A 26,068-nucleotide genomic window follows, 5' to 3' on the forward strand; every position below is an offset into this window, starting at 1 on the left:
GAACGGCTTCCTGGAGGATAAATGAGGCAACCAAAGTCCTAAATGAACTGAGGTTGAGGGAGGATGCGAAGGACATTTCAGGTGAAGAGAAAACAGTGGGCCGAGGAGGCAAAGCTCAGAACAACACGGTGTGCTCTTAGGACATGAAGCAGAGTGATCAAGTATGGCGTCAGGTGCTTCTCAGGGAGTGGCAGGCATGCGGGCTGGAAAGGCAGGTTCGAACAGGGTTAGGAAGTGCCTTATGTGCCAGGCTAACAAGTTTAGACTTTGTCATGTCAGTAAAATACCTTGTTCTCAGCTGATACGCTGAGAGGTCGGTATTTTGCCATTAATGTCTAACCCTCTTTCATGCCCATCATCCTTCTGTTGGCTTCCATATTCTTGTTAGAGGTAGAATAAGGATGTGGAAGATGGTTTTATAAACTTAGTGTTCCCTTCCCCATTCTTCCTTTTTATTCTTTTTCCACATCTAACCAGTTATCAAAGTCTGTCACTCAGTCTGTCATTTTTAGGTCAACTATTTAGTAAGTGTTTAGCCATGACAAGTACTGGGCTAAGGGCCTTCTATACATGATCTTGTTCAATCCTCAAAATGGTCCTGTGAAGTCATGTTCTAGTTGGGGCTTTTGAAAGCAAATAGCAGTTAACAGAAAACGAAGTAACTGGAAAGGTGTCAGGCAATTGACAGAATCCATAGTAAGGTAGAGGACTGGGTTCAGTGTGGAACAAAGGGAAGAAGCAGAGCACAAAGTTAAAATCATAGCTCAGTAACAGTTCTCAAGAAGGTGCCCCACCATGCATCTAGATTTTCTTTCTTTCTTCCTCCCTCCCTCCCTCCTACCATCTTCCTCCCTTACTTTCCCTCCCTTCCTTCTTTCCCCTCTCTCCCTCACTCCCTTCCTTCCGTCCTTTCTCCTTCCTTCCTTTAACGTAAGCTCTATGCCCAACATGAAGCTTGAACTCAAAACCCTGAAATCAAGAATTGCATACTCTACTGACTCAGCCAGCCAGGCGCCCCAGGCCTCTGGAGTCTAATTTGACCACAGAGGGCTCAAAGATCCTCAGACTGGCCACACTGTCTTTGAATCACTATTGCCCAGTACAGAAAGATGAGTGAGCATCAACCGGCCCTGCTCAGAGCACGTGCCTATGACCTGGATGCCAGGGGTTGGCAGAAGAACAGCTTCCCCTGTGTGTCTCCCCATTTACATTGAGATTCACTCAAATTAGAAAGGACACTGAAATACCGGACAGCAAAACCAAGTGTCTACAAGTGCATTTTGTAGATGAAGGAATAGACCTAGAGCAGGTAGGTTAGTTACCCAAGTAACACAGCTAGTCAGTGAAGCCAGGATCAGAGCCCAGATCAGTTTGTCTGCAAAGCCCACGCTGTTATGCAATCTACTGCATTGCCTTCTCTAAACCATTCCAGCTCTATTTCACAGCCCACACGCCAGTCCAGGCGCCCATCACCTCGTATGCATTACTGCCTCCTACCTGGTCCCCCTGATTTGTGTTTTCCCATCGTGGTTCATTCTCTCCATAGTTGCTAAGGTAATAATTTTTAAGTACCATCTAGATCATGTCAGCCTCTTGTTCAAAAGCCTGTGACTCACCTCTTTGAGAGCCTTTCCTGACTAATATCATTCCACCCTGATCATTCCCTCAATAATCAGTCAAATAGTGTTGCTGCATTGCCACCACAGATGTATAATTTATACTACACTATCGTACACTTATTAATAGTCTCTGGCTGTTACATTTACATGTGACTTCACTGAGGTCATACAGCCTGTCTTCTGCTGCTTTTGTGACTCTGATGACAATGTCTCATTGTCTTTGAATCCCAGGGTCCTCTGGAATATTTGCATTACCATCATCAATGTCATTATTGGCAGAGCACTTATCATTTGTGAATTAATTATTAGCTTCCCTGACAATTTCCAACTGCTGCTTACATCTCTCGGGCACACATTCTCTGCCCTACCAAGAGTATGTGTGTTAAAAACAATTGCTGATAATGATGATAATTTCACTTCCACTTTTGGAAATGTTTAATTCTTGGCTCCACCCTCAGATGCTGTAAGTTGAGGACAGGTACAATGTGGTATTCTTTTTGTGGTAAAAAAGGAAACAGCATCTAGAGTATGCTTTTGCCCTTTCCGATTAGGAATAATAAAATGATCATAAGCATGGAACATCACATGCACTTAGGGACTCTGGCTGGCCAAGTTGCCGGCTTGAAGTTCATACAGGAAAGCTTCTTGCCTGGTGCCTGCATTGCGTCCACGTTAGAGGGCACCGTCATCAACTGATAGTGTCCTGGATCTTCCAAGACCTCGAGAACCCTGTAAATCAGGACCAAAAGGGCCAAGAACCAGAGTGACTCAGACATTTCACTTTCTAATCCCTTCTCTCCTCACTCCAGTTACTTTTTTTGAGGATCTGTCTCTGTCTTGAGGTTAGATATCAGAGGAGGTCACACCTACACACAGAGCACATAACTTGGTGATCAACAGACAGTGATCAATCTCCAGTAGAACTAACAAAACTCAGAATTTATTTAAAGGATAGTCATATACGTTCTGGTCATTTTATAAATGTCAAGAGTAAGTATAAAAAAGATAGGGTTTCTGTACTCAAGGAGTTAACCATCTATTGGGGGAGACAAATGTAACAAACAAATAATTGATGAACACTAAGTAAGGCAATATATTAAGTTTATACTGGGTATAAGAATGACACACAGAAGGACCTAATCCACTGTTTGGGGTGAGGGATCCTGAAAGACCTTACAGAGGGTGAAATGCTTGGTCTGGAATTGACAGCAGAGTAAGAGTTTGCCGGACGGATGAAGTAGGGAAAGAACATTCCCGAAAGAGGGTAGAGAGCTAAACCATGGGATGAAAGGCTTAGAGAATTGTATGCAGTTTGGATTCTGAAGATGCTTAGTCTGCATCCATTCTTTCCTTCCCTCCATATTTCCCGCCCATGGATTGAATATAACTGACCTTATTTTCATCTCCAAAGATGGGTCTTGGTTGGCGTTAGTCAGTCAGCATCACCCATTCTTGTTAGAGTTGGCTCTCAGAGAAGCATGTCTTCCAAGCCTAAGCAAATCAGCCATGGCATTCCTTAGGGATGTTAGTTCAGGGCTGGACATGTCCAATCAGAGAGAAGTCCAGGATTTTGACTTGATGGTTGGGGGGAAGAGATGCATTCATACGGAAGAGAAAGCATTTAAACCTGAGAGTTGCTGGTTTCTATTTTGTTACCTTAAGGAGAGTCAAGCAGAGGATAAAGATGTCACATATAACTAAGGGAATGGCAGAGAAATGGAGTCAGTGACGTGACCAAACTCTGACCAGTTAAGTGGATGCTGGTATTCCCTTCATGGTTTAAAAGATCAAGTAGAATTTCATGTCACTTGCAAATAAAACCATTCTATCCCGATGCGGTGTTACTGGAGTTGAGTTTTAAGGGGGTAGAAAATGGGAAATGGATTGCAGAGGTAGGCGTTGAGCCAGATGAACGAGTATAGTTTCAGTGCTAGAGACATGGAAAGCTCTCGAAGGTTTTAGGCTATGTTAGGGAGTAACATGAGTTTTAGAAAGATTACTCTGGCAGCAATGAGAAGGATGGCTTGGAGAGAGCAAGCCTGGCGGCAGTGAGGCCCGTGAGGAAACTATACCATAGTTCCCCTTTACTCAGCATTCTCCTCGGGGTTGCAGCTTCTAGCTCCTTTTTGCACCAACCTCAAAAAAGAGAATCAGCTTTTTGAAAATACTTAATCTGTGAACATATGATATAGGATATAAATTCTTTAGGATTTCATGCCCTAGAAGTAAAAATACATGTTTCAGGAGCCCACGAAATTCTTCAGGGTTTTAATGTAGGAGAACAAAGTTTGGGTTATACCATTTGGGCTATCATTAATATCTTGGCCTCTTTCTTTTTAGGACTTTCAGTGTGCTCTCTATTGCCTCTGAACTCTTTTATTTATTTTGTCAATACAGTCTTTTTTTTTTTCCCTTTTGCTTGAGTTTTTTTGTTGTTGTTGTTTTTGCTCTCTCCCCCACTCCCTGAAATAGACAGTTGAAGAAAAAGACCAATGTTTATTTGGCCTGCTCAAAAGCCCTTTTCCCATGGTATCTGTTGCTGTTAAGGAAAATTAACCTGATCCTAACTAATTTTACTCAAGGGGAGGTATCTTTGGTAACAAACACTCCTCCTGATCTCTTTGGCCTCCAGGAGTAACTGCCAAGTAAATTGTATTGATAGGAAAACTATGGGTATACACTCTTCCGTGCTCCATTTCACCAGAACCTGTTCTGCAAAGACATTAAGATTCAATTAATCTTTCTACTCACTTGTCATTACTGAGTTCCCTCTTCATGCCTTGTACTGTTCTTGTACTGTGCTTGATGATACCAGGAGTGGTTCAACAGAAGAGGAAAGGTGTCTCTGCTTAAAGATGGCTTAAGGTTTAGATTCAGAGGATGGGAAATGCTTTTCTTAAAACCATGTCAACGAGGCCTAAGCATATACTACAACAGTTGGTTTACATATAAGATGGCTGCATTGTGTTGATCCTTGAAGCGTATAAAAAAAACTTTAAAAAAGTGTCATCTCATTGCCCAAGAGTTTCAGATACAATTCTGCCAGGACATCAGTGGCAGCGTTAGAAGTCTGGTCATTAACCATGACCTTCAGCCAAGGTCTTTGAGATAAAGATGATCTCACTCTTTGTTTACAGAATCACTCATTGTCCTCATGTGTGTAATTTTAGGTGGAAAATGGAACCAAAACAGGCACATGTAGAAAAATGTGGTATCCCCCAAAAGTTGCCACAAAATATAAAACATTCATTCCTTAGTAAAGTAATTGTAGTTATGTATGACCCCTAGAGACTGATTCCTTCCAAACAGATTGCTCATTTTGTCTAGATGGCAATATATTTCACCCCTGCTTCCATCTCCATATTTTGTAGCAGCAACATTCACTCCTCATAGGCCCCATTTAACTCCTTCATACATTCTATTTAACATTAGTTGATGCAGACGATTTAGAGCAGAACTGAGCACATCCGCAGAACACGAGCATAGTCCTGACCTTTATTTTTTAAACCAAAATCTTCTCACAACAACTGCTCTTCACTACTTCCTCGGTCCAGAGCCAGTGGCTCTCCAATGACGAAAGCAAGATTTGAGCCAAAGTGAGCTCTGTCCTTGACTTCGCAAGGGTTATATCCAGCACCTAGCTTACTCCCAGCAACACAGCAGGCACTGATTTGCTGGAAGAAAGAATGAAGATAGTGTCCATGGAATTATGAGTAGGTCTGAATTCCCTGAAGCTAAACCAAGGATTCTAACAGATTTAAAACCTGTCACTGGTAAACTGAGGACTTTAGGTTTTCATTTATCCTGTCCTGTCAGTCAACAAACATTTTTTGAGAGCTACTATATAGTGGGAATAGCGGATCCACTTCTTGACAAAACACACTTGGGATTCCTCTGCTTTTCTCTTGGTTTTCTAAAGAGCAGACCTAATCGGTCATAGTCCCTACCTCTCACTTGAGCTCAGTTCAGGGCTTAGCGTATGGGTGGGGTTGGGGTGGCCTGAATGTTATTAGTAAAGACAAAGCAAAGAAGGAACAGAAACAAACTCTCTTCCTCCTTCTCTCTTTTCTTTCACTATTTAACCCTGTAGCCATTTCCCTAAGGCTAGGTTCCCCTCCTACTTCATCCTACACGGCCTTCCCTGTTCCTCTGCAGAAAATTCCAGGAGAATTAATTTTCCTCTGAAATACAGACGAACCTAACCGGTGAGAATGCAGAATGGTACAGCTACTTTTAGAAGCCATATTGGCAATTTCTTATAAAAATAAACAGACTCTGGGGCGCCTGGGTGGCTCAGTGGGTTAAAGCCTCTGCCTTTGGCTCAGGTCATGATCCTGGGGTCCTGGGATCGAGCCCCACATCGGGCTCTCTGCTCAGTGGGGAGCCTGCTTCCTCCTCTCTCTCTCTGCCTGCCTCTCTGCCTACTTGTGATCCATCTGTCAAATAAATAAATTTTAAAAAAATCTAAAAAAATAAAAAAATAAAAAAAAAAACAAACAGACTCTTACCATATGATCAAGGACTCGGGCTCTTTGGTATTTACCCAAAGGAACTGGAAACTTAACACCCACACAAAAACCAGACATGGATATTTATAGCAGTTTTATCTATTACTGCCCAAACTTGGAAGCATCCAAGATGGCCTTCAGTAGGTGAATGGATAAACAAACTATAATACACACAGACGATGGAATATTACTCAGCACTAAAAACAAATGAACCATCAAGCTATGAAAAGACAGGGCAGAAACTTGGAAGCATATTGCTACATGAAAGAAGCCAATCTGAAAAGCCTATACACCAACTCTTACGTACTAGCAACCTTCATTCCTCATAGGGCCCGTTTAATTGCTTCATACATTCTATTTAACACTATTGGATGCAGAAGATTTAGAGCAGTGTGATTCCAATTGTATGACATTCGGGAAAAGGCAAAATTATGGGGACAATGAAAAGATCAGTGATTGCCAAGGGTTTGGGGAGGAAGGGATGAGCAGGCAGAGCACAGAGGATTTTGAGAGCAGTGAAACTATTCTATACGGTATTATTATCATGGATACATATCATTATACATTCATCCAAATGCATAGAATGTACATCACCAAGAGTGAACCTTAAAGTAAACTATGGACTTTGGGTGGGAAAGATGTATCAATGCAGGTTCACTGATTGTAACAAATGTCCCACTCTGATGAGGGATGCAGATATGCAGGAGATTATGCCTATGTGGGGGCAGAGGTTATATGGGAACTCTCTATACTTTCCAGTCAATTTTACTTTGAACCAAAAACTGCTCTAAAAATATATTTAAAAATACGTAGAAACAGATATATAGAGGAACCTTACTTCATACCTTTGTATACATGAAAACCTATTGTTAACCCAAGCCTGCCCAGGCTAGAGAGAATGGAAAGGAAGATTAAGGGAAAAGTTTTGCAAAGTCTTGTGCTTGCTTCTGGCACAGATGAATAGGGCAAAAAGCCACAGGCTGTGTTCTATTACTCAATGGACCACACACAAAAAAGACACTGGTCTGATCAGAAGCACTAGATGTTACCAGTGGCAGAGCAAGCAGCCTGGCTAGTTCCTCATGCTAGGGAAGAAGAAAGGGAAGAGAAGATGTGCTCCCTCCATGGTGGGAGGCCTAGCCCTCTGTACCACTCCTTACTTTTTCCTGCACCCTTCCACTGGATTCCTAGGTCTGGGATTCCCAGAAAACACAAGACACCAAGGGTCACCTGCTTTAGAATCACGAGAAACTTTATAAATATTCATATTCTCGGACCAAGCTCCCAGAAAACCAAATTCGGTCATTCAGGGATAAGGTCCAGGGCTGTGCATTTTCGAAGAGTTCCCAAGGCATTCCTATGTGCATCTAGGCTTCAGAGCCACAAAACCTTGCTGCTGAGAGGACTCCTGATGCCAGAAAGTAAAGGGGTAATTGCATATGAGGCCTTTCTTCAGGATACCAATTATACCACCTGTTGGCTTTACCATATTGGTATTACCATCTGCCTGTTGCTTATATTCTCCCCAGGATCATTCCATCCCAGGAATTCGGGAAAGGTTCAGATTCCAGCCTTTCCGTTATGCTCTAATGGAAACGAGTTCAATTTAGACCTGCCTCTCTTTCTATTCATTCATTTGACAAATACTTATAGCATGCCTCCTAATGTGCCAGCTACTTCTTTGAGGGGCTGGAAATACAACAATGAATAAGCAGATAAGGTCCTTTCTCTCCCAATGCTTCTCTTCTACTAGAGGGAGAACTAAGAAGTAAACAAGAAACAAAGATTATTTGGGGCAGAAAGTGAGGACTGGAAAACAAGACAGGGTTATATGACAGCAAGTGTTATGAAGAGGTAGGGTACATGAGAGGTAGGAGGGTAACATTTCTAAGGAGCTAACAGTGGGGTGAAGACTGAATGGTGAGAAGAAAATATCTAATGGTAAACCCTGAAAAGGCCACCAGCAGGAATTAGGTTAGTGTTTCTGAGATTTTTAGGTCAGGGTCTAAAGAGTACAGAATAGGAGAGGAGAGGTGAGGCTGGAGAAGCATTTTATCTCAAGTGCAATGGTAAGCCACTCAAATTTTAAGCGGAGGAGTAACATGATCTGGCTTATATTTTAAAACAAAATCCTCTGACCATTGTGATAAAAATGGATTGAATAGGGGCACCTGGGTGGCTCAGTGGGTTAAGCCTCTGCCTTCAGCTCAGGTCATGATCCCAGGGTCCTGGGATCGAGCCCTGCATCTCTCTGCTCAGCAGGGAGCCTGCTTCCCCTCTCTCACTCTGCCTGCCTCTCTGACTACTTGTGATCTGTGTCTGTCAAATAAATAAATAAATAAAACATTAAAAAAGGATGGATTGAATAGGTTGGCGTTGGGCTGAATGAGGGAAGGGTTCAAGAGGAGAAGCAGGGAAAGCAGTTAGGTTACTGTGGTAGTAGAGACCAGAGCATATGGTGACCTGGACTGGGGTAGAGGTGATATGAGTGGGAAAATTCAAGATCTACTTTGGAGTTAGAGCTGATAGGACTTAATGGTTTGGATAGGAGTTGTGAGGAAAAGAGAAGCAAGGATGACTCTTAGGAACTTAGTTTTGAACCATTGAGTGAATGATGCAGTAGATTTAAAGATGCTGTTTGGGAATGTTTGGAACACCTATTAAACAGTCAAGTGACAAAGTGAAGTAGCATTACATATGTGAGTTTGAGGTTCAGCAGTGAGGCTGGGGTAGAGATAAACAGAGTCAGGAGCATAAGAATAGTATTTCACACCATTGTGGTAGGATGAATAATGACCCCCCAGATATGTCCATGTCCTAATCCCTGGAGCCCTAAAGGACCTTTTGTGGGTGAAGGCACTTAAAATATGTCTTTTGTGGGTCTCACACAACACTCAAGGTAGGTATTATTATTTTCCACTTAATAGATGGGGAACCTGAGGCTCAGAGAAGTGGAATGCCTTGTTCTAGGTCCCAGAACTGGAAAATACCTATCTTACTTTCAAGTGCTTTACAGAATTTCTGCAGAGACAGGAGGTGGTAAAGAGTTGCACTGTGTGCTTCAAGACAGATCCTTAGCACCACCACACTGCCTTGGCTGCCAAAAACCTGCCCTAGAAATGCATTTCTGTGAGGCCTGTCATGTCTTTGCCCAGCTCTGGTATATTATTTTTCTGACCTCCAAAGCCCTTGCCAGCCCAATCACACCGCATGGCCACTCTTCAGCTAGTTTGTTAGCTCTGGGAGGGCTTAGTTGGGTCATCACATAACGAACAACCCCGCTTGCCAGGCCCTGTGCCAGGCACCTAACATTTATTCAATAATCACAGTAACTCTCTCCATTGTCTCTGGAGCAAGCCAGAAAGGCTGGATTACTGGGGAATGGAAAGAAGACAGGACCAGGAGCAAGGGGAGCCTGTGTTCAAGTTGTGCGGTGGTGGGTGGGGGGTGGCGCATAGCCCTAACTGGGAGCTAAAGTACCCTTGGGCTAGTAACGGAGTCATTTAAGAAAACCAGAAAGATTACACTACAGATGATTTGGAAACTCCCTCGAAGACACTCGAATGAGAGATTCTCTTCTTTCTCCATCTCTAGTGCTCCACTATTATAGGCAGCAGTCTGAACCAGGGTGCAGTGACAGCCTACCTGTTCAGCCCTGGGCTGCCCCTCAATTCCCTCCTTAGAGGTGAGTCGGTGCCGCGACTCAGCCAATTTCCAGGGAAGCTGCCGGGCTCCGAAGCGGGCGATAGGTCATTCCAGGATAAGGGAGAGGAGGCTCCGAAAAACTACAACTCCCAGGAGCCCCTGGGAACCTGGGCCTGGTGCATGCTGGGAGCAGCACGCTGCCTCCCGCCGCAGCAGGATCATTGTTAAGGCCGCTCAGTACAGGTAACCCGTGCGCATGCCCAGTCACGTCCCAACTAGTTCAGCTTCTTTCCTTCTGCAGGATTCTTCTCTTTCCGGCCTCGCCCAGGCGCCCTTTTCCCCGCCCCACCCCGCCCCTTCTTAGGGATTTGGAGGGGGCGAGCCTCTGGCAAGCGCGTTCCCAGGGGTGTTTACACGCGCGTTCATGGGAGATTAAAAACACTGGATGTGGAAGGTGTTGAGTCTAGGAGACCGCAGATAATAGAAGGCGCATGCGTTCCAGGGACGGTCCGGCTTGGCGTCGGGAATCATAAAGGGGCGGAGCGGAAACGCGGCAGTGAGCTGACGCACGCGCATTGGGCCTCCAGCGCCCCGCCTCCTTTTTCAGGTTTCCTCTCCATCTCCACCACTCTTCCGGAAGTGCAGCCGCCCTCGCGCCCACCAGCGGCCACCCCCTGGGGAAGGCCCCGCCCCCATCGGCTCCGCCCCCCAGCTCTCCGCCCCCTCCTCCGGTGCTGGCGCCGGCTTGCCTCCCAGGTCCTGGCGGTTTCGGTGCCCCAAGCCGGGAGCGCGGAGTCGTTCCCGGAGCGGCGGCCAGGCTATGATCGCGGGTCCCCGGCGTCCCGCTCCGGTCACTCAGAGTCCCTGTCTCCGCTTGTGCCCGTACCCGAGCGGTCTCCTCAGCCCGGCCCCGCGGCGCGGTTGTCGGCGGCGCCCCCGGCGCGCCCCCTCTTCCCGATGGCGGCGGAGATCCAGCCCAAGCCGCTGACCCGCAAGCCCATCCTGCTGCAGCGGGTCGAGGGGTCCCAGGAGGTGGTGAATATGGCCGTGATCGTGCCCAAGGAGGAGGGCGTCATCAGCGTCTCGGAGGACAGGTACGGACCGCCGCCCCTCAGCCGCGAGGAGGGGCGGGACGGGCCGGCGGTCCCGGAACCCGGGTTCCGGGCTGTGCCTCCACGTCGGCGCGAGTGTAGACGTACTCCCCCAAGTTTTTATTATAATGCGCATCCTGGTGGTGCTGGTGTCCAGCTGCGCTCCGCCGCCACTGCGTGGCTCTGAGAAGCGGAGACCAGACGGCGGCGTGCGCTCTGGCCTTGCCCGGGGCGGGTGGCGCTGGCCGTGCCAGGGTGGCCCTTAGACTAACGGTGCGCGGGCCACTGGACCTTGGTCCAGCCCTAAGGACCGGAGGGGAAGAGGGTGGGGCCGCCCAGTCCTGCAGGTGTGTGCGTGGGAAGGATGCTCCGAGAGCTAGATAACTAAGGGTTTTTGAGTGCTCTGGTACAGTTCTTAGGGCTCCAGACAGAAAGTAAATGCCACTCCCTTTTCCCAGTCAGTCCCACGGAATCCAGATCTCCTGTACATCTTAAACTGAATTCAACGAATATTGCAAGTTGTGAAAAGAGTGTAACTTTGGGCTCCTGCCTGAAAGGAGAGGTGCCTTCTCTTCTTTGCATTCCTTTTCTTATTTCTTCGAGCTGGAGGGGAAGCTCCCAGAACTTGCAAGGGACCACTGCTGCAAATAGCTCTCGAGTTCCTTCCCTTTGCTTGCTTCCTTTCTTTTTGCTTAATTTTGCTTAATTTGCAGAAGTGGAGCCCGTTGTTCTGCCTTTAATAATTTCCCTTGTTTTTCAGACAATAGCGTTTGCACTTTAACTTAATTCATTTAATATGCAGAAATTAAGCCGATGAAGCAGATTTCCATAGGAATGATGCCTGAGTATAGTAATTACGGTGTTTATCTGGACTTGTTTCAATAATACCAGCTAGGGTTATAAAAATTGTAGCTCTTTGGAGGTATATGAGAAGGGGCTTTTTACCTTAAAACAGTAGTTAGGTTTTCTTAATGTAAATTCAAATTATGCTGAGGTAGAGAATTTTTTTTTCTGTGACCAGGATAGTTGCAGGCAGGGGTAAAGTAGTAACGTGTTCATTACTGTCTTTATAGTCATTTCCACACTTTGCATACAGTGTGGCCTAACAAAAATTTGCCTGATAGGTTTCTTTATATGATAGGTTTCTTCAGTAGAACTAGGATGCGTATATTAATCACCCATGCTTGTCTACATCATCCTCCATACAAATGGCCAAAATGTGCTCGAGTCATTTCCTAGATCCAGTGGGGGGAAATTGTAAACATAGGTCAGTGGCAAGCACTCTATAGCGAACAGAAGAAATATGTTGCCGAAATGGAGTACGTGGATTGAAAACCTTTTGAAATTCAAAGTAGTTTATGAGTGTTTAATTTTTTTTTAAAGATTTTATTTATTTATTTGACAGGCAGAGATCACAAGTAGGCAGAGAGGCAGGCAGAGAGAGAGAGGCTGAGCATAGAGCCTGATATGGGGCTCCATCCCAGGACCTTCAGATCATGACCTTAGTGGAAGGGAGAGGCTTAACGCACTGAGCCACCCAGGTGCCCCTATGGCATTGTTTCTAAAGGGATATATTGACTTTACTTTCTCAGTCTATAACTGCTGTAGATGAAACTGCTCAACTTAACTGCTGTAGGAAATTGATAAATAAGTTTTATAAGTCAAGTAAAAGAAGGAGAACATTGGTTAAACTTAAGCTCCTTTAATATTAGTTTTGAAACTTTTTGTTTTGGTTCATGGTTTAGGAGTAGAGGTTAGTTTTCAGAGTTTTTTTTTTGTTTGTTTTGTTTTTTAAAAGTTCAGAGGGATTTTAGAGGTTATTTGCTCTAACTGCTTCGTTTCACGGATGACAAAATTAAGGCAAGAGAATTTACCTGCCCAAATTCATGTAGCAGGTGGTGAAGTCAGGCCTAGCTCCTGAGTCTCCTGATTTCCATTCTAGTGTATTTATCTTGAAGGAAACAGCTTTAGTAGGATGCATTTCAAGGTGTTTGGAGAAGCTGAAGTAGCATATATGAAAGAAACTGGAAGATAAATCTCATTTGATTACAGGACAAAAGAAATGTGACGTTTACCTATATGGTAGCTTAATTCTCACTTTTCTAGTTTAAAATGTAAGTAATAGAAATTATTTTATTATAGAGTTACCGTTAAATAAATAAGGTCCACCCATAAGTCCAGAATTATTCTTTACATGTGTTTTACTAATATTCAAATTGGCAAATCTATGTTTCCATACTCACAAGTGACAACAACTTTGTTATTTAGAGCTCTGTTTTGATTATGGTTTTCATTAAAAGAGAATTGATCTCTTTCAAAATCCATCATTGTGCCATTTGACATAATGTTAAAGATATGAAGATAGAATATTGATTTTCATCAAAACCTATAAAGCCATTTTCATTAACTGCTTCAACTAGAAACTAACAGTTTTCATTCCTGAACTCCAAGGTTAAATCACAAATAACGTCCTATCCTGTATGGCAGTGTCCCAGAAGTTCTTTGGAAAGCTGGTTTCCCTTTTTGATTTCTGAATCCAGATAGCTTTATCTAGCCTTAGAAAACACTTAACATTTTCTATTTTAAACAGTATTATTTATACTTAGGGTCCATTCATCTTCTCCATAATTTCCCACGGTGCTATGTGTGTTTTATTCATTGTAATATCTTTAGGGCCTAGCAAAGTGCCTGATGCATGCTGGGCCCCCCAAGCATTTGCTGTGCATCAGTGACTGATATATTTTTGTTATTGTTCCTGAAAGCATCTTAGCTATTGTAGGTATTTAGTTGATATTTATTGAATGACTTTTATGACAACCTATTAAAGCCCTGTGTGGACAGATGTGCACTTGTGGGAGAAGGACTGGATTGGGTGGTCTTCAGGGTGCCCTACAACTTTGAAAGTCCATGCATTGCTTCGTGCATTCCATCAACAAACATTTAAGTTTTTGTTGTGTTCTGAGCACTTGAGTAGACTACACTGGTGAAATGACAAGATCCTTTCAAGATACAATTTAGTGCTGGGAAGTTTTAGAAGATTATAAAACAAAACCACAACCTCTAAGATTTAGTATCGAAAAGAGAATTTTTGGAGAGGGAAGAGTGGCCAGATTCTGCAACCCTTATTGTCCCCTACATTTTATCGTCTTTTGGGGGATTCTTTCACTTGGATTACCATTTTCATCCTACTGCTGCTGTCAGTAGTGGGTTGATAACATTCTAATCTTCAGGCCTCATCCTCAGTTTAAAGTAAGTTTAAAAACCCTCAGTAGTGGGTTGATAACATTCTAATCTTCAGGCCTCATCCTCAGTTTAAAGTAAGTTTAAAAACCCTCATCCTCAGTTTACCTTAGCACAGTTAGGATAGCCTGGAACTTTACTAGAGACCAAGGAAGGAAATATAAGGGAACATAAGAAGTATGAAAAACAATCTGATTTCAAAGATTAGATTTCTGGTGATATCAGTTCCCAGTTCTGGGAACTGCCTGGCCATTTCTGTGTCTTTGATTTGCATATAGTTGGCTTCTGGATTCTGTCTCTGGGAGACACACCCACCTTTGGTACTTTGAGTTCCTCATGTACAAGCTGCCTTGTGGACTGTCTTTTCTGAGTGGATGCCATCTTATCATTCTTTGCTTAGCTTGATTATAGTTGACACTGACATCTAGTCTGTAGCTTCCTGGGAGCTTCCTTGTCCTGTGATGGCTTCTTCTCCAGTGATGAAGGCCAGGAGAGACCTCTCTCTAAGTGGGACCCCAGCCCCATCTAGACATCTACATTTATATATTCTTTATATTCATTTTTAACAGAAATCAACAGTCTTGGTATTCATACAGAGAGTTTTAGTAACTCTGGGTTGTTACTAGTGGGCAGTTAAAGAAAATTCTTCCTTTGCCAGGAGTCTGTACCTTTGCAGTAGGTAAAGGGGTGGGGGGCGCAGTCTGTTTTTATCTCAGTATAAAGAGATGTGCTGAAGACAGGTACAAACGTCGTCGTCTGGGGTTACTGAAGAATCTCTGCTTGTGGTGGTTAGAGAAAAGGAGTGCTTCTACATATGGATCTTGCAGGATGACTAGGAGTTCATGTGAAAAAGTGAGGGTAAAGGAAAGAGCATTGTAGGTAGAGGAGGAAAAGAAAACTCCCGTTTACTGAGAAGCACTAAAATGGACTGGTTAAGAGTATAGATTCAGCAGCCAGTCAGCTTGAATTCAGAACTCAGTTCTGAGTGATTTGAGGACTCTGGAAAATTAGTGTCTCCAGAGAAGTGACTATGAGTGAAAGTTTCTAAAACCTCTGGGCACAAGAATTTGAAATTCTTTTCTGGATAAAAAGATCCAGGGCTGTGGTGGTGGGGTATTGGGGAGGAGACTCTGATCTCTGATGGGTGGTTGGGGGAGGCACTGTTGGGGATGAGTGTAATGGAGAAGGGAGTGTGGGGGGATGACCATCTTATATTCTAATTTTGTTCAGGACCAATTTATGCAACATAGTGTTCCCTGTGATCCCTAAGGGCAGACAGAACCCCTCCCCCCTCCCATGGTAAAAGAGTGAGATTTTTATCTTCCAATGAGGAGATCTGATCCCTAGTGCCTAGCACAAGGCGGCATATATTCATTGAACGAGTTATACAATGGCTGATCAATCACCAGTTTGGAATGAATTGGCTTGAGGAGGTGGTGAGTTTCCTGGAGCAAAGATAGAGAAAAGATATTTGAGTTGAGCCTGAGAAAAACTTAGTAGTTTGCTTTCAGCCAGATTAACAGTAAAGCAGGGGATGAGGTTGGAAAGGGACTGGGACAAGAGAAGGGTTGGATTTTTTTTCTTTTTTTTTAATCTCTAAGGTGTTTTTTGTTTTTCGCTTTGTTTTTGTTTTTGTTTTTTCATTCTGAACTACTCGATTCTAAGTGGTTACCACTACTTGACTATTTCTTGAAAAGATACGTTAAAATTTCATTTCGTTTTATAAATCCTTATGCTCTTGGTTGATTTACCATTGGTTCTTATCATTGTGAAATTGCACTGTCTCAGTTCTCTGGCTGAAACCATTGTTTCACTAATAGTTAGACCTTGGCTCAGTTCAGCTGAGTTCCTGGTAGTTTGATGCCATGTATTTTATCATACTTGCATCAAAGAGATATTTGGAAAATGCAAATCAGAGGTTTCCCACAGTGCAAGTTCTGAAAGTTGAGTTCTTAAGAGTGATGATACGAGGTCATTAAAGGGGACAAAATTAGAACCCATCTAAATAAATTTTTGAGTGTGTCATTTGTCTGTTTAATGGCATAAAATTAATAAACTTTCAACTATGCACTTGAGACTCTTCACTAGGTGGTAATAATTGCTGGTTTCAAGGGCCCCAAATGGGAATTTACTCCATGTGATTGTTGAAAATTAGACCTTGATGCTGAATTCAGAGCATGAGGCAGTCTTAATGCCAGCAAATCTGTCTGGAAACAGGCTGCCTCTATGTCTCTAAAGGTCAGAATACAGATTGACTTTTTAAGAAAAGATCACTATGGGAAAGCTTGTTTAAGGAGGCTTACTGGAGGAGGCTTAGCTCCCAGTGACCTCAGAGCTCCTGATGGTTCTGAAATTCCTACTTAATGTATGCACTTACACCAGATTCTGTCCAGGACCTCAGAGATCTTAATCAGGGTACATTCATCTGCAGGACAATGGAAAATTCGGACCCTTTGAAAATGAGTGATTCTTGGATTGTGAAATCCTGACCAACAATCTTATACCTCATGTGTTAACTAAACTTACTTTGAAAAAGAAAAATAAGTAAAAATCATAGGATGTTAGTAGCTGGATGAGGAGGCTTTAGAGGGCTGATCTGTTCCAAGCAAACCAAATCAAAACTGTTAAAAAGGAAATACTACTTTTCCTCGTATAGCATCTTTCCCTGTCTCAGTTTTCACGTTGAATTTGGCTTTGACAGGGAAACATTTTCTATTTGTCATTGAGAATCATCTTGATGCCATTAAAAAGTTAACAGTTTGGGGAAAATTAAAACACAGTGGCATGTAGAAATCAATAAGTAAATTGTGACTAAAGATTATTTCAAGTAGTGAGCTGTTGGTATCTGTAGCGTAATCTAGATTATATACAATATATACTTACCTGAAAAAGAAGTGGCCTCAAGCCAAGCTTTTCTTCTCAACTGCAGTATCAGAATAGAAGGAATTTTTATTTCAATAGATCTTCCAAGGAGATGCCACAGTTAACCTAAAACTTTTCTAACACAAAAAATAACTTTGCTTGTGCACCTTCAGGCAGTTTCATTACTTTTTTTTTTTTTTTTTTAAAGGGCAGGGGTCCTCCTCATCCAAACATTGCATTTAGTCATCAGTAAAAATTAATGCAGGGGCACCTGGGTAGCTCAGTCGGTTAAGCATCTGACTCTTGATCTCAACTCAGATCTTAATCTCAGGGTTGTGAGTTCAAGTTCCACTTTAGGCGTGGAGCCTACTTAAAAAAAAAAAAGAATTAAAAAAAATTAGTTCAGAGGTGTAAGAAACTAGCAAATGAGACCAAAAAAAAAAGAAAACAAAGTCATCTGCTGGTCTCTTGGCAGGGTAGGCTGCTTTGTGCTCTTCATGTGCCTTTAATTTAAAGATTCTTGGAGGAGAACTGGGCCTGGGAATCTGATCTCAGCTGTTCCCAGCATTGACCTTGGGCACTGCCTAGGGCATTTCATCACTCAAAGCCTCAGTTTCTCCCATCTGGCCAAGGACCGTGTAGGGTTTCTGAGCTGTGACTCTGGCAGTGTGGCGTGCCCGCATGGTGACTAGACAGGCGTAAACTGTCTGCAGCCACATCACCCTCAATCAAACCTTGAGCCGAGGGAGGTGTGGAGAGCGGAAGAAGTGGCCCGTACTATGTGAGGCAGTTCTAAAATGATGCTTTCTGGAGCCTTTGGAGGCAGCGCTTATTTCTTCCTGGATGAAGTATTAAAGAGGCGTTTGTTTTGTATTGGTGCCAAATACTCAGCTGAACTGGATTCACTGCATTCCTACTTCTGGATGAATCCTTTAGTTTCAAATAACTGAATAGCTTAGCTCTGGCTGGTTTGCTGGTCCCCTTGTCAGGGACTGAGTGGTCTAGAGTAATGCCTTTGACACCTTTTGACCACATATCATAGTAAGAAATATATTTAGCTGTGCTACCCCAAACTGTAGACTCTCACACATATGCACGTATATAACCAAAACCAAAGTTCTGTAAAATGGTGTCCTTTAAATGTGACATGCATGCATCTGTTCCGTTGTCGTGTGCATGGTTGTGACTCATTCAGCTGATTTCATGAGCCAGAGTTGAGAACAGCAGGTTGAAAGGCAGAGCTTTAGAGAAAGATCTTTTTTTCTGGAAGGTGGGAATACAGTTCCCCTTAGGGACCTTCACTGCCTGCTCTTGCCCCCCAGCCTTTTCCGCCCCTGGCCTGCCCTGCCTTTCTGAATTTCTAGAGACCAGAGCACTGACTTCGTCTCAGAGTCCTGAACCCTTCGAGCCCCGAGCCAGAAGCTCAGAGAACACCAGAAGCACAGCAGACTGAGCAGCTGTAAGTGGCTGTGTTTTGGCTTCCTGTGATGTGTTCATTTATTCCTGAGTTTTAGGACTCAGAGATGGTGCTTCTCATCCAAATTATGAATGTCAGCTGCTCACCTCCCTGTGCTTTTCTCTTTAGCTGGTCTTTTAGCTTTTTACCTATAATGTGGAGCTGTTTGGGGATTCTGTGCCTTTTCCATTTGTTGTTACTTAAAAAAAATTTCTTTTAAAACATTTATTTCTTAGAGAGAGAGAGAGAATGAGTGGGGGGGAGGGGCAAAGGGAGGGGAGAAAGAAAAATCTCAAGCAGACTCCCTGCTGAGCAAAGAGCCCGACACAGGGCTCCATCTCACAACCCTGAGATCATCACCTGAGCAGAAAACAAGAGTCAGATGCTTAACTGACTGAGCCACGCAGGCGCCCCCTCCATGAACAATATTGGTAACATCACCTCCCTTTCTCTCCCCTCCCCCTGACATACAACCACCAACATCACCACCACCAACTGTTAATGACTGACTGAATGGACATGTGAAAGACAAGTCGTGGGGTGCTGTTGGTGTGACAGTAATGGGAACATAAAGCAGAGTCTGAGAAGCAAACATGAGTGGTGTGTCTCTAGACTTGGAAGTGGAGGATAACTAGAGTGTCCAGTCTGTACAGGGGGTCGTGTCTCCCATCAGGCCATTTCAGCGTCATCACATGGGAGTCACCCACTGACACCCCCCTTCCTTCTAGGTATAATTTGATTGCTGTGCAGCTTTGTTATCAGGGAGAGATACCCTTGTCATTTGCCTAAGGCAGAATGGGCATCACCTTTAGGCTGGTGGATCCAGACTGTTCGTAAATGCCCTCCTGGCCTTGTCCATCTCAGAAATTAGAAGATCTAAGGATGCATGACCAGTGGTGGAGGCTGGGAAGTCCCAGGTCAAGCCATTAGAGCAGTCAGAGGAAATCCCTCCTTCTACCTCACAGTTGGTACCTTCTTGCGGTGTCCTCATATGGTGGAAGGTCTAAAATTTATTTTTTTAAGCAGTCTCTAAACTCAGCGTGGGTCTCAGACTCACAACCCTTGAGCTCAAGAGCTGCTATGCTCTACCGACCAAGCCAGCCAGGAGCCCCTGTTACTGCATTTTAAAAAATCTTTTCTTCAATTTTTGAGGATCAATTTGTGTTTTAAATAACCGTAACAATCCCTCTGGAGAATGTTTACATTTAAAGATAATACAAACATAATAAAAAATGATCACCATAAACCTCATAACACAGTGACTGTTAGTGTGTTATATGTATTTCCTTCCAGAAGTTTTGGTAATGTAGCTTTCAAAAATAGGACTGTAATCACATACTTTTATTATTCTTGCCCCCGCTTAAAATTGTGCCACCTGCTATGTTGTCTTTAGCCATCATCTTCAGTGACTGTATATTTTTCTTTTCCTTCATTTGCACTTGTATTTATGTAAGGCTTATACTGTATGTACTTGGCCCTTGGTGAGCAAGACACCCTGCTCTCAAGCTACTGATAATCTAAATGTTAGGATGAAAACTGTTAGGCATATAGCTATGTTCCCCCCATATTTTTGGATTATTTTTTAAGGAAAAATTAGAAAAATTTTGCAATATTGCTTTCCAAAATGTTTGTGCCACTTTATGATATTAGTGTATAATACTGGAATATTAGTTTGGCCACATCTGACCAGCCACGGATATTATCATTTTAAAAACCTTTTTTATAGTTTACGTGATAATTTCTTCTGTAAGGGTGGCATTACTCTGGCCTTCTACTCTGTCAGTGTGCCGCATCCCAGATCTGCCCCGTGACAGCCAGTGGCCAGGAGATGTGTGTGGCTGCTGGCCACAGTGTTCTCCTTTGCAGGCTTCTTCCTCTTTCCGTTTACCATGTTGTCCTGATACAGTGTGTCTGTTGTCCCCACTGGTCTCTTGGCCCTTGCTTCGTTGATGTTTAATTTGTATGTTTTGGATGGCTCATGAATATTTTTTAAAAAGATTTTATGTATTTATTTGTTTTAGAGAGAGAGTGTGGGAGATGGGCAGAGGGGGAGGGAGAGGGAAAGAGAGAATCTCAAGCAGGCTCGGTGCTGAGTGTAGAGCCTGACAAGGGGCTTGATCTTAATGCCCTGAGATCACCACCAGAGCTGAAACCAGGAGTCAATGCCTGGTCGACTGAGCCACCCCGGTGCCCCTGGATATTTTTTTATTTATTTCTTTACTTGTTATATTTCCTTTTTGTGAATTGTCTGTTCCTGTCCTTTGTTTCCCCATTGATGGCTCCTGGTTCTTCTGCACAATTTCTTGTGCATGTATTCCATAGGTATAGTAAGGATATTAACCTTTTGTCTATTGTATATCCAGAAATATGCCTTATCCTCTGTTTATTTTTCACACAGAAAACATTTACTTTTTAATTGAACCATCTGTGCTTTCTTGCTAGTGAAGTTTCTTCTATCTTGCCTAATTTTGGGAAGTAATTTTCTTTCCCCAGGGAGTCATTGCATATGTATATTTTGTTTATCATGGTTATATAATTTGGTGGAAAAGTAACTTCTTGATTCATTTGGAATGTATTTTGTTGGATGGTATAAACTGGGGAGTGTAAAGGGTATTTCTGAAATTTGCTGTTGATTATTTCGACTTCATTTACTGAATAGTCCTTATGCTTTCTTTTGTATGTTTTTGTGAAACTGCCTTTATCACAAAATTAAATTTCATAATCAACAGGGCCTACTGTGGGTTTCTTTTAATATTGGTGCTGTACTGGGGCGCCTGGGTGGCTCAGTGGGTTGGGCCTCTGCCTTCGGCTCGGGTCATGATCTCAGGGTCCTGGGATTGAGTCCTGCATTGGGCTCTCTGCTCAGTGGGGAGCCTGCTTCCCCCTCTCTCTCTGCCTGCCTTTCTGCCTACTTTTCACCTCTCTCTCTCTGTCAAATAAATAAATAAATAAGATCTTAGAAAAAAATATTGGTTCTATACTTTCAGTTACTGTAACTAATGAGTTGTTCTTCATGGCATCCCGTTATCTGTCTCCGATAATAGCCTGAGTCTCTCTGGCCGGGTTGGTGAGTTTTTAATAGGATAGGCATCATTTGGCTCCAGATGATTGGCTCTTTCCCAAACTTTGGGACTTCAGAGTTTCAGTTTCCACATCTGTAAATTGGACATAATGCGTCCTCCTGTAGTTGTGAGATTGAGATGAGCTGACATTCCTGCAGCACTTGGCTTTGTATTGGGAACATAGATGGTGCTGAGTAGAGGGGAGTTTATTTCTTATGATACCACCATGCCGCTAAGTAGGTAAGCTTTTCCTGTTGCTATGGCTCCATTAAGGCTTGACTATTTTAAGAGTTACCTTGGATATACAAAGGCAGGGCTATTGAATTTTTGTTTGTGTGTGTTCGTATAGTTCAGAGCCCTTGTTTCTCTTCTCTAGATACCGAAGGGTAATGTTACTCGGATTTTTATACTGCCACTTCCCAGACTTGCTCCCTGAAAGCCAGTGGTCAGGAGATAGATGTGGCTGCTGGCTGCTGTGTTCTCCTTCACAGACCTCTTCCCCTTTCCATTTGTCATTGTCCTGAAATGATGTGTCCATTGTCCCTGCTTGTCTCTTGGAGGTCAAGGGCTATATCTTCCGTGTATTCCATGGGGAATATTTTAAGATAGGGGTGTATGTCTGAGCTACTCTCCACTGGAAGCCTGGGCATCACAAGCCCGTAGCTGGTGGGTGGAGTTCACCCTTAGGCGCATGTTGACCCTATGCAGTGTTTCTGGAAGTTTGAATTAGTAGCCAAGTTCTAAAAATCTGGATTTCACATAAAAGTCCAGATTGCTGGCCTCTCTTGACAGATGGGGAGATACGGCTGTGCCATCCCTTCCTATGGACAACTTCTGGCTAAGGTCATTTGGGCAAGGCCACGAGAGGGACACACTGCTGCCTACCCGTGGGGAAACTGCATAGGAGATGCAGCTTTCCTGTCTTCCTCGGAGTCTGAAAGGCAGCACTTTCCCTTGTGTGTCGCCAGTAGTTTGAGTTTCTTGGGTATTTAGAAGAAGTAGAAGAAATGGAAAGATATCCAGAAAGCCCATCTTTCTAAAAAATTAGGTAGGGGTGGAAGGAGGAAGCACATATGTTAAACATTAAGACAGCTTTTATAAGCCAGCCTCATGTTATACACAGTAAATATATAAAATAAAGGCAGGTATTGGTAAATTAGGCTGGGCATTTATCCCTTTTTATCCCTCTCCGGAGGCTTTGTAGCAATGTTGGAGCCTGGGGCTCAAGTCAGGGAGAGTTGGGTTGGATGCTTACTGCTGCCATCTGCCAGTGGTATGATGACCTTTGCAGCTGTCAAATGGGAATTAAAAGAATACCTACCTCGTGGGATTATTCTGGGGGTTCAGTCAGGCTGTGTTCTGAAGTGCTGCATCTAGCCATTCCTACGGGGATGTTAGGCTTTGCCTTCCTTCCTGTGGGCTGTTTTTCTAATACGTTTTATTTATTTAATTTTTTAGAAGATTTTATTTATGAGAGAGAGAGAGCATGAGAACAAGCCGGGATGGGTGGGGGGAGGGGCAGAGGGAGAAGCAGTCTCCCCACTGAGCAGGGAGCCAGATGTGGGGCTCCATTCCAGGACCCAGGGATCATGACCTGAGCCCAAGGCAGATGTTTAACTGACTGAGACACCCAGGGGTCCCTGAATTGATTTTTTCATAGTTTTGCATAATGTATGTGAAAATACTTCACATGTTGTCAGGTCCTCTACAGACGTTAAGGACTGTGGCTCTAAATACAAAACATGAATATATCCTTTTTTTTTTTTTTGAGAGAGAGAGAGAGAGAGAGCGAGCGAGCGAGCTAGCAGGGGAAGGGACAGAGGGAGAGGGAGAGAGAATCCCAACTGGGAGCCCAACTCAGGGGTCTCTCTCACCCTGAGATCATAATCTGAGCTGAAACCAAGAGCTGGACACTTAACTGATGGAGCCACCTGGACGCCCCAGATGTTTTCAATTAGCAATAATCGCACCTCAGATAAACCTCATTGGCTACGATACTGCCACTGCGCAAAGCTGGGAGCCCCAAATGTATATAGTTATTTGAATTTGGAGGGTTTTGTGTTTTCTTTATTTTCTTTGTTTTTTCAAAGCAGATGGATGTAATATTTTAAATTCATTTAAATTCTAATGTAAAAAAACCTGTAAAATTACAACATTGCCTATTATTTTGTTGATCTGGATTAATATTTTTCTGGAGTCAGTTCCCTTCAGTAGAAGAGAATCTTTGCATGCTATTAGAATTATAGTAATCTGTTTTAGTGCTCATTGGCATTTCTGGCCTTCGGAGAATCCTAGCTGATATGTTAGAGGTTGATTTTGTTTGTGGGAGAAGGGGTGTTGGGAATGGCTATTTATTATATTCTGATTTTTGAATTTATGTTTGAATGGCTTAGTAAGTTTTCTTTATGTTTCAAAGCTCAGATGGTAAACAGTTTTGAAGAATGTGTAATTTTTCTCCAGAAGGTAAGACTGAATTAGGCTAGTTATGCTTAAACATAGTAGTCAGCTGAATTAACAGGTCATTTGGATGGATTAAATTGGTTTGGAATTTGGTTGCACTGTGGGAAGTTTCTGTGTATCAGATGTACACAGTGTAGATCTTTGAGCTTTATCTGAACAGAGTAGGAAAAAAGCTGAGAAAAAAAAAGTTTACTTAATCTGAAAAGGTTCACAGTAGTATGGGGAGAGGAAGAGGCCCAGGCAAGGAGTCTTAAGGCTCCAGAGAGATGTGTGGGTTCCCTGTAGGTACGTATGTGTGGGTTGTCCTTTTTCTCTGGTATGATCTTTACCCCACCTCTCTGGTTTTACTCTTTGTTTTCTTTTCAAAAATGCCTCCCCACATGTATAGGCTCCCCCCATTATCAACATCACTTACCAGAATGGTACATTTTTACCAAGGATGAACTGTGCTGACACATCATTGTCATCCAAAGTCCATTGGTTACCTAAAACTCACCCTTGGTGTTGTATATTTTATGGACAAATGTATAATGACATACCATCATTATAGTACCAAACAGTACTTTCACCGCTCTAAATACCCTCTGTGCTCTGCCTCATCCTGTTTCCCCCACTACCCCCGAGCACTGATCTTTTATTTTATTGTCCACAGTTTTGCTTTTTCTAGATTGCCTTCTTTCATTTAGTAATATACATTTACGTTTCCTCCATGTCTTTTCATGTCTTAATGGCTCATTTCTTTTTAGCAGCAAATAATAGTCCATTGTCTGGATGTAGCACAATTTATCCATTCACCTACTGAAGGACATCTTGGTTGCTTCTAAGCTTTGGCATTTATCAGTACAACTGCTGTAAACATTCCTGTGCAGGTTTTTGTGTGGACATGTTTCCAGTTCCTTTGGGTAAATACCAAGGAGTACAATTGGTGGTGAATTGTATGGCACCAGTATGTTTAGTTTTACAAAAAACTGCCAAACTGTCTTCCAGAGTGGCTGTCCCATCTTGCATTCCCTCCAGCACTGAAGGAGAGTACCTGTTGCTTCACAAATCCTTACCAGCATTTGATGGTATTGGTGTTCTGGATTTTGGCCATTCTAATAGACATGTACTGATACCTCATTGTTATTTTCATTTGCATTTCCATGACAACAGGAGGTGGAATATCTTTTCATGTGCTTATTTGCCATCTCTAGATCTTCTTTGGTGAGGTGTCTGTTAAGGTCTTTGACCCGTGGTTTTGTTGTTGTTGTTGTTTGTTTGTCTTTAACCTGAATGGTTTGTTTTCTTATTGTTGAGTTTTAAAAGTTCTTTGTATATTTTGGATAATAGTCCTTTTTTGATTTTCTTTTTTTTTTTTTTTTTTTCTTTTTTTTTTTTTGGTAAATGTTTTCTCCCAGTCTGTGGCTTATCTTCTCATTGTCTTGATACTGTCGTTCACTGAGCAGAAATTTTAGATTTAAAGAAATACAGTTTATCAATTCTTTTTTTTTTTTTTAAGATTTTATTTATTTATTTCAGAGAGAGAGAGTGAGCAAACATGAGCAGGGGAGGGGGCAGAGGGAGAAGCAAACTCTTCACTAATCAGGGAGCCTGATGTGAGGCTCAATTCCAGGGCTCTGGGATCATGACCTGAACCGAAGCAGACTCTTAACCAATTGAACTACGCAGGCGCCCTTATCAATTATTTCTATCATGGATTGTGTCTTTGATGTTGTACCTAAAAAGATGATCACCATGTCCAGGGTCATCTAGAATTTCTTTTACTTCCTCTTATAGGAGTTTGTAGTATAAGTTCCTGACATTTTGGTTGTGGAGGCATTTACTTCAAAAGGCATCCATCTTGAATAAACGTGTTGCTGGTTGTATGACACAGCTTCTGATAAGACAACCAGAGAAGGAACTAGGTCATTCCCACACATGAAGGTCCTTGTTTCAGAAAGCTCTGGGTAACCTAGGTAAGTGAATGCTTGAGAGATCCCACTTCTCCCTTTCAGTGCCCTAATTCTTGTTCTCATGTTTTAATTTAGCCAGTAAAGAGTGAACCTGTGAAACCCCCAACACCATCCTTGGAACCTAGTAAAGGCAGAGCCCTGGGTCCATTCTCTCTCTCTTTCTCTACCAGTGA

At 42.9% G+C, this 26,068-nt stretch overlaps 1 protein-coding gene and 1 non-coding gene across 5 annotated transcripts in view; one reads left to right on the plus strand and one right to left on the minus strand.

The window, feature by feature from the left end:
• Window positions 1–10,474: 10,474 nt before the first annotated feature.
• Window positions 10,475–26,068, plus strand: part of WDFY2 (WD repeat and FYVE domain containing 2) — a 180,840-nt gene continuing 165,246 nt past the window's right edge. For 3 of the 4 annotated variants that reach the window (XM_032874119.1, XM_032874118.1, XM_032874120.1), the window contains exon 1: window positions 10,476–10,866. In XM_032874119.1, the coding sequence (XP_032730010.1) occupies window positions 10,730–10,866 (137 nt within the window). In that variant the 5' untranslated portion in view covers window positions 10,476–10,729. Of the gene's footprint in view, window positions 10,867–26,068 lie in introns of all 4 variants that reach the window. The other variant, XR_004384632.1, reaches the window with a different exon arrangement.
• Window positions 23,362–23,498, minus strand: LOC116877402. The gene has a single exon (XR_004384634.1). It is a non-coding gene; the product is annotated as a U4 spliceosomal RNA (small nuclear RNA).

Source organism: Lontra canadensis, unplaced genomic scaffold (assembly GCF_010015895.1).
Source record: "Lontra canadensis isolate GAN:19392208 unplaced genomic scaffold, GSC_riverotter_1.0 scaffold51, whole genome shotgun sequence".
NCBI lineage: Eukaryota > Metazoa > Chordata > Mammalia > Carnivora > Mustelidae > Lontra > Lontra canadensis.